General features: G+C 47.2%; 1 protein-coding gene across 3 annotated transcripts in view; it reads right to left on the bottom strand.

The window, feature by feature from the left end:
• Positions 1 to 3,975: 3,975 nt before the first annotated feature.
• LOC120933834 (NACHT, LRR and PYD domains-containing protein 3-like) overlaps positions 3,976 to 8,459 on the bottom strand; it is a 107,180-nt gene continuing 102,696 nt past the window's right edge. For all 3 annotated transcript variants that reach the window (XM_040347242.1, XM_040347241.1, XM_040347239.1), the window contains one exon: positions 3,976 to 4,145. In XM_040347242.1, the coding sequence (XP_040203176.1) occupies positions 4,073 to 4,145 (73 nt within the window). In that variant the 3' untranslated portion in view covers positions 3,976 to 4,072. The remainder of the gene's footprint in view (positions 4,146 to 8,459) is intronic.

Below are 8,459 nucleotides of genomic sequence, written 5' to 3'. Positions count from 1 at the left end.
TACTCTGTAGCTAAAAAAATGCAATCTCTAGAATTTTTTAAACATCGCCTATCAAGATTTTTAAGGGTAAAAGTTTGACGCCATGCCGAGCGGGCGCAATTTTTAAGCGTGACATGTTGGGTATCATTTTACTCGGCGTAACATTATCTTTCACAATATATAAAAAAATTGGGCCAAATTTATTGTTGTCTTATTTTTTAATTCAGAAAAGTGAATTTTTTCCAACAAAAGTGCGCTTGTACGACCGCTGCGCAAATACGGTGTGACAAAAAGTATTGGAATGACCACTATTTTATTCTCTAGGGTGTTAGAAAAAAATATATATAATGTTTGGGGGTTTTAAGTAATTTTCTAGCAGAAAAAACTGTTTTAGTCTTGCAAACACCAAATCTGAAAAACACCTAAGGTCTGGAAGTGGTTAATGCTTAACCCAGGCTGTTGAGATGCTAATTAAGTCTGTAAAGGTCAGATGTCTAGCATTTCGGTGTTAATTCAGCCTGGCTTCTAAGGCCTCGTACACACGACCGAACATGTTTGCTGAAACTGGTCCACGGACCAGTTTCCGCGGACATGTTCGGTCGTCTGTACGGCCGACCGGACCGGATTCCCGGCGAGCGGACAGGTTTCCAGCAGACAAAAATTTCCATTTTCATCGGACAGGTCCCGTCGTGTGTATGAGGCCTAAGACCTTTCATTATGTATGCTAATAACACTGCTTTGTGTGAAAAGTATAAGATGTGGAATGTGACTTGTCAAGCTGTATGCAGAGACAGGCTGCCTGGATACTGATTAGTAACTAGGTCATGTTAATTATGTCAGACCAGTGCCAAAACCTCTGACATAGGAATGTGTATTATGCAGGTCAATCACTTATTGTCAGAGACAGGACATCTGGGGGATTGTTAACTCCTCTGAATGTCATTATCTAAAAGAATGTGATTGAAGTCCCATTGTGTGATGTGTGGGTGGAGTGTGTCTTTGTTCCTTTGATTACTGTAAAATGTCTGTACTGTATATAAGAGAGCTAACCATTAAAGCATTCATTTGTTTCATTCGTTTGAAAGAACAGAGCTTGTCTCATCTTAATTCTGGGGGAATGGATCGTGTCTGTTGGATGGTTGGAGTGTCGGATAAGCTGTCGTGGGGCGATGGAATGGAATATTGTAAATGGTGGTGACCGTTACAGGGGGTGACACAGACTCTGCCTAGAAGGGTGAAACAGAATCTGCCTGGGGGGGTGACACAGAATCTGCCTGGGGGGTGATGATTAAAATAAAACATTTTTTCCAATGAAAATTCAGTCAATAAAATGTATTGTCAGTAAACTTTGACACAACAGGACCGTGTCTTGTATGAATAAAGTTTGTTGAAATGTTTGGTCCTTGTGCTGCTGTCACAGAACATGCATCCAGGAGCCAATCCACATGCAGCTCTGAAAGTGCGGGATCCGCTGTCAATCATAGAGAGGAGGCGGGGCAGAGGTGGAGCTGGAGCACAGAGCCCCAGATTTCCAATCAGATGACAATGGAGGCAGAGCTGTGATCTGATGTCTGGGCCCCTGTACATGCGGTGCAGCCAGTGTGTCACCATAGGCTTGTAGTACTATAGATGGGAGTGCGCATGTGCGGGTGTCCCTATCAGATGACAATGGAGGCGGAGCTCTGATGTCTGGTGTGTCACCGCAGGCTTGTAGTACAATAGATGTGAGCACGCATATGCGAGTGTCCCTATCAGATCAGCGCTGTGAAGGGGGCACTGGTCACACAACAACACAGGAAGTGGACAATACTTAGCAGAAATGACGCCATTTAGAAGAGGAAAAGAACACAAATATTATTATTACTGGAATTCTATATTTAAGGATCGGAAAGAGAAAATAAAATGTGAGAGTTCATATCACTTTACTCTGATATCATTCCATTCTGGACATTCTCTTCATATCAGGAGCCGTGTATTACCTGAGAGGGGGAGGAGCCATGTATTACCTGAGAGGGGGAGGAGCTGTGTATTACCTGAGAGGGGGAAGAACTGTGTATTACCTGAGAGGGGGAGAAGCCATATATTACCTGAGAGGGGGAGGAGTTGTGTATTACCTGAGAGGGGGAGGAGCTGTGTTTTACCTGAGAGGGGTGGAGCCATGAATTACCTGAGAGGGGCCATGTATTACCTAAGAGGGGGAGGCCGTGAATTACCTGAGAGTGGAGGAGCCATGTATTACCTGAGAGGGGAGGAGCCGTGTATTACCTGAGAGGGGGAGGAGTCGTGTATTACCTGAGAGGGGAGGAGCCATGTATTACCTGAGAGGGGAGGAGCCGTGTATTACCTGAGAGGGGGAGGAGCCATGTATTACCTGAGAGGGGGAGGAACCGTGTATTACCTGAGAGGGGGGAGCTGTGTATTTCCTGAGAGGGGGAGGAGTTGTGTATTACCTGAGAGGGGAGGAGCTGTGTATTACCTGAGAGGGGGAGGAGCCGTGTATTTCCTGAGAGGGGAGGAGCTCCCACACAACCCTCTTTTTATCTTCCTTCTGTGTATAGATACATCCCAGCCTCCGCCAATCCTTCATAGAAGAATAAAATGAGAGTGTTAGAGGAGGAAATGTTGCTGTGATGATGGAAAAGGGGGGAGGGGCTATACTGTGCTCTGTAAGAAATGATGGAAAAGTGAGGGGCCCTCACCATGGCAGGGGCCACACACTCATGGCCATCCAACCATTGGGATAGCAGACTGTATGCTGGGTGTGCTGGGCTGTCATGTGTACAGGATGAGAGCTCACATCTGATTGGCTCAGTAATACTGACACATTGGATAGACAGAGGGGGATGGGGGGTAAAACCTGTGGAAAGATTGTAAGACCTGACTAAGATTATTATTGGTGGATCTGATTTCCCCCATCTGTAATGATAAAACTTGGGATGAGGAATAAATTCTCCATCATCTGGGAAATGTGTGACTGGCACAGGAAATCTCAATCATCTCTCTCATTATCTGTATAACTACAGAGACCTCCAATGGGTTCTACAGAAATTGTATAGAATGTATTGTCACCCCGTCCTTCCATTTTCATTACAGTGCAGCCTGGGTGTCAGAAGACCTCCCAACAACGTCCCCCTTCCATCATCCCCACCCAATGTTCTCTACAGTTTACTATTCACATTCTAATGCCGCGTACACACGGTCGTTTTTTGTGATGAAATAAAACAAAGTTTTTCTAACTTCATCATAAAAAACGACCTTGCCCACACACCATCGTTTTCTGAAAATGCTCTAGCAAAGCACGGTTACGTACAACACGTACGACGGCACTCTTTTCCATTCAAGCTCCCGTCTCATAACTTGCTTCTGAGCATGCGCGGGTTTAAAACGTTGTTTTAGCCCACACACGATCATTTCTTTATGACACAAAAACGACATTTTAAAAAACAACATAAAAAATTAAAGCATCATTTTAAATGACTTTTTAAAAATGTTGTTTTACTTCATCACAAAAAACGACCGTGTGTACTCGGCATCAGACTTAGGCCATGTACACACGATCAGTCCAAACTGATGAAAACGGACTGAAGTTCAGTTTCATTGGTTAACCGATGAAGCTGACTGATGGTCTGATGTGCCCTACACAGCATCAGTTCAAAAACGATAGAGTCCAACACGGTGACGTAAAACACAATGACGTGCAAAAAAAAAAAAAAAAAAGTTCAATGCTTCCAAGCATGCATCGACTTGATTCTGAGCATGCCCGGGTTTGGAAACTGATGCTTTTGCGTACTAACCATCGGTTTTGACCTATCGGTCAGGCGTACATCGGTCCAATTTTAAAGCAAAGTTCTCTGTTTTTGGACCGAAGGACAACAGACCGATGGGGCCCACACACGGTCGGTTTGGACTTCAGCCCGTTTTCATCAGTTTGGACTGATCGTGTGTACATGGCCTGAGTCTGTGTGTTTCCTCCAATAGAACAGATCTTAACGTCTATCCACAGAGAAGCCAGCATTCCGGAGGACCTCACAACATCGTCTCTCTTCTGACTCCGACATCTTCTTATCATCATCCAATGTTATCTCCAGAGAGGTCAGAGTTCGGTTTGTGGAGATAACGGAGGAAAGATCATCACAGCACCATAATGTCCTTTACAGTTCCAAATTCTGGAGGGAGAAGCAGGAAAGAGGTGAAATGTTCTTTCAGGAGGGGCAGAAGTAGACACATCTAATGAATATCAGTGGGCGGAGTCTTAGAAAATTAAATGTTCTTCCAGGGAGGGGCAGAAGTAGACACATCCAATGAATAATCAGTGGGCGGAGTCTTAGAAAATGAAATGTTCTTCCAGGGAAGGGCAGAAGTAGACACATCCAATGAATAATCAGTGGGTGGGGTCTTAGAGAATGAATGTTGGGACATTTGGATGGATGATTGTGATGCATTTGCCTATATGTCTCAGTTTAATTCTCCCTGCTAGCCATGTGTGTGTGTTAGGCGGGTACTCACGAACAAACATGTACGGTGAAAGCAGTCCGTCGGACCATTTTCACCGTACATGTCTGCCAGAGGGCTTCTGTACGATGGTTGTACACACCATCGTACAGAAGTCCGCGCGGTAAACAATACGCGGGGCGTGTCCGCGTCGTCGCCGCGACGATGACGCGGCAATGACGCGGAGACGGGGGCGGGCCTGCCATTTAAAGGCTTCCACGCATGCGTCGAAGTCATTCGACGCATGTGAGGGACGGCGGGCGCCTGGACATGTACAGTAGGTCTGTACTGACGACCGTACATGTCCGAGCGGGCAGGATTCCAGCGGACGGTTTTAAAACACGTCCAGGAATATTTGTCCGCTGGGAAAAGGCCCGGCGGGCAAATGTTTGCTGGAATTCGGCCCGCTCGCGCCCACACACGACCCGAACATGTATGCTGAACTGGCCCGCGGACAAGTTTCAGCATACATGTTTGGACGTGTGTACGGGGCCCAAGAGGTAGAAAGGGATTTCATGTGTGATTCATTTCTCTGCTAACAGGTTATTGAAGTGCTAATGTCCCTCACTATTCTAAAGGTTAATTGATCTATTGTGTTGTGTGAAGACGATCTGTGTTTACCCTTAAAAGATGTGTATTGTATCATCAGGCTAAATGATTAGATAAGTGGTATGTTAATTATTCTGATTGTTTCAGTGTAGTAATTACCTCCACTGATGTCTTTATCTTAAGAAATGTGTCTGCATGGTCGGCTCTGACCTGTCTCCTATAATCTGTATGGGAACCCCCACTGTATGAGGGGGGGCGGAGATTTCATTGTTCCTAACAGGTTGTAACCACATATAAGCTGAGTGTTGTGTCATTAAAGTGGCTTGTTCTAGCAGTGAGCTCTGACTCATGTGTGGCTTAATGGGTGATCTCAGGAATATTCCTCCTAGTGGAATATTGGGTGATGTTCTTATGGAAGAAGGGAATCTTTGACGGGGATATCATACCAATACCGTCACAATTGGTTGGCAGCAGCGGGATTTTCCCTTCTACTCTCCTTTACACCCGGATTCCAAGCAGACACTGGAAGAACTACTGGAAGTTCGTGGAAGGATTGCTAGCAACAAAACCAAGCGGGTCATCATAGCAGAATCAATGGAGCTAGACCAGGAGGACGGGATTGCAGCAACGCCAGCAGTACAAGAGATGGAGACACCAGTGATTCAGGAGGAGGAATCGCCAGCCAACAAGCTAATGAGAGAGAAGCTAGCATGATTTGGTCCGAACCCAACGGCAGATGTGGTGCTGAAAGTGATGGACATGTTAGTAAACGCAGAACTACAGTTAAAACTGGCAGCAGTCCAACAAGCAGCCGCACATTCTCCAAACAGTGAGTACAGCACAGCAGACGCAAGGAAGATTCTGTTTAGCGCTTTTAAAGCTTTTGATGAAAAGGACTGTGAGATTGATAAACTACCTGGCAGACTTTGAGCGACAATGTAACCTGCACTGAATAGCTAGAGGAGAGTGGGTTGCAATATTGTCAGGCAAACTGTCAGGCAAAGCTTCTGATGCTTTCCGGACCGTGCCAGATCAGGATATCCATAGCTACGCCCGGGTTAAAGAAGTGCTCCTGGCTCGTTATGCAGTAACCCCAGAGTCCCACCGACAGAAGTTCAGGGACTCACGCAAAACCATAAAAGACTCTTACGCGGAATGGGCATACCAGTTATCCCTGTCGGCCTCTAACTGGGCTAACAGCAGCCAGGCCACCACCGCAGAGGACATTTTGCAACTAATGCTCCTGGAGCAATTTTACAATCACATCCAGACGGACGTCAAAGACTGGGTAAGAGATCGCAGGCCCATGACTCTACAGAGGCCGCTAAGTTGGTGGATGAATATGCGGAAACTCGCAAGACGAACCAGGTCACACCACAGTTACAACCTCCACGACCAACGGTGCCCTCACACCCCACCAGCCGCTAGATACCAACCTCCTAACAGACCGGTGACATCTAGCCTTCGCTATCCACGCCAGGAGGACAACGAACAACGCTGCTTCCGGTGCAAACAGCTGGGTCACTTCAAGCAGAATTGCCCCATGAATGACAACACCAGGTCAAATTGGTCTCAACCTGGGTACCGCCCACCAGCAGCAGCCCATTGTGTAGACTCGGCTTGGGATCTCCAGGAGCTGGGTCCGGAAGAACCATCGGACACCCTTTACGAAGTCCTCACGGTACAATCTGTTATTATGGACAACAGGGAACACCATTGTCAGCTGGTCATGGGCGACAGCCATGATCCGGAGGGCCCTGGAGGGAGCTGGGCAGAAAGAGGCACCGCCGGCTACCCCCCAAGAAGAAGAGGTCCTGTAAACCGTATAACAAGCTGACCTGGAGGAGAAGAAGTGACTGGAGGAGAGGGAGTCGCATCGGGCGTCCCAGATGCGGGCCGAGATGTTCGCCAAGGGCCCACCGGTGGCCCCTTACACCACCACCCAGTTCCGGATGATGAAGGACCATGTGGAGAGCCTGCAGGACATGAGCAAGCAGGATCTGATCCGTGAGTACATAGAGCTTGAGGAGTGCATAAGCCACATGGAGGAGGAGAACAACCACCTGAGGTCACAGCAGGCTGACCCCCCAGGCTCCATGAAACTAGAGATGGAGCTGGAGAAGCTCAAAGAGGAGAACCGGCGGGTGCGGAGGGAGCAGAAGGTGGCTGACCCTATGGGGCACTTGATCCCCCCCCGGACTCTGAGCACCAGTGCTACAGCATTTCAACAAATATAACTTTTTCTTTTTATGAATCTCCTGTGATTGTCACTTCAGAGCCATAACCTGCCCCCTCCCATAGCGGGACACCTAGACGGCGGTGCACAGACCCATTCGCCGTCTTCACACTGACTTCTGGTGACTCTGCAGATCGCACAAAGACTTGGGAACTGACCGGCGTGTGATCTGACGACCCGGTGGCATACCTGAGTCGGAAGCAGTTGCCAAGGGAGGTCAGTCACGCCAAACGGAGTTAACCTCGGACTAAAAGCTCTGAACCCGTCAACCCTACTGGACCAGGGAAGGTCCAACCGGGTTTGCCGGAGCAGGGAGAAAAAGGGGGGCCATTGTGATGCATTTGCCTATATGTCTCAGTTTAATTCTCCCTGCTAGCCATGTGTGTGTGTTAGAGGTAGAAAGGGATTTCATGTGTGATTCATTTCTCTGCTAACAGGTTATTGACGTGCTAATGTCCCCTCACTATTCTTAAGGTTAATTGATCTATTGTGTTGTGTGAAGACGATCTGTGTTTACCCTTAAAGATGTGTATTGTATCATCAGGCTAAATGATTAGATAGGTGGTATGTTAATTATTCTGATTGCTTCAGTGTAGTAATTACCTCCACTGATGTCTTAAGAAATGTGTCTGCATGGTCGGCTCCGACCTGTCTCCTATAATCTGTATGGGAACCCCCACTGTGTGAGGGGGGGCGGAGATTTCATTGTTCCTAACAGGTTGTAACCACATATAAGCTGAGTGTTGTGTCATTAAAGTGGCTTGTTCTAGCAGTGAGCTCTGACTCATGTGTGGCTTAATGGGCGATCTCAGGAATATTCCTCTAGTGGAATATTGGGTGATGTTCTTATGGAAGAAGGGAATCTTTGACGGGGATATCATACCAATACCGTCACAATGATGTCATGGAATATTGGTGGGACCTCCCCTGTGAAATGGAGGTAAGTTGTCACCCACCTGAAAAGTCTGAGGGGTAGATTCACATAGAGTGGGGTATGTTTTTGCGGGCGTAATAATCCTATTTACGTTACGCCTCCGCAACTTTTACAGGCAAGTGCCGTATTCTCAAAAGAAAGTTGCGGCGGCGTAGCGTAATAGGCCGGCATAAGCGCGCCTAATTCAAATTGTGAAGAGGTGGGCATCTGTTATGTAAATTAACCATGACCCGACGTAAATGACATTTTTCACGAACGGCGCATGCGCTG

Source organism: Rana temporaria, chromosome 3 (assembly GCF_905171775.1).
Source record: "Rana temporaria chromosome 3, aRanTem1.1, whole genome shotgun sequence".
NCBI lineage: Eukaryota > Metazoa > Chordata > Amphibia > Anura > Ranidae > Rana > Rana temporaria.
The sequence above is the reverse complement of the archived record's forward strand: the minus strand, read 5'-3'. Positions and strand labels throughout refer to the sequence as shown.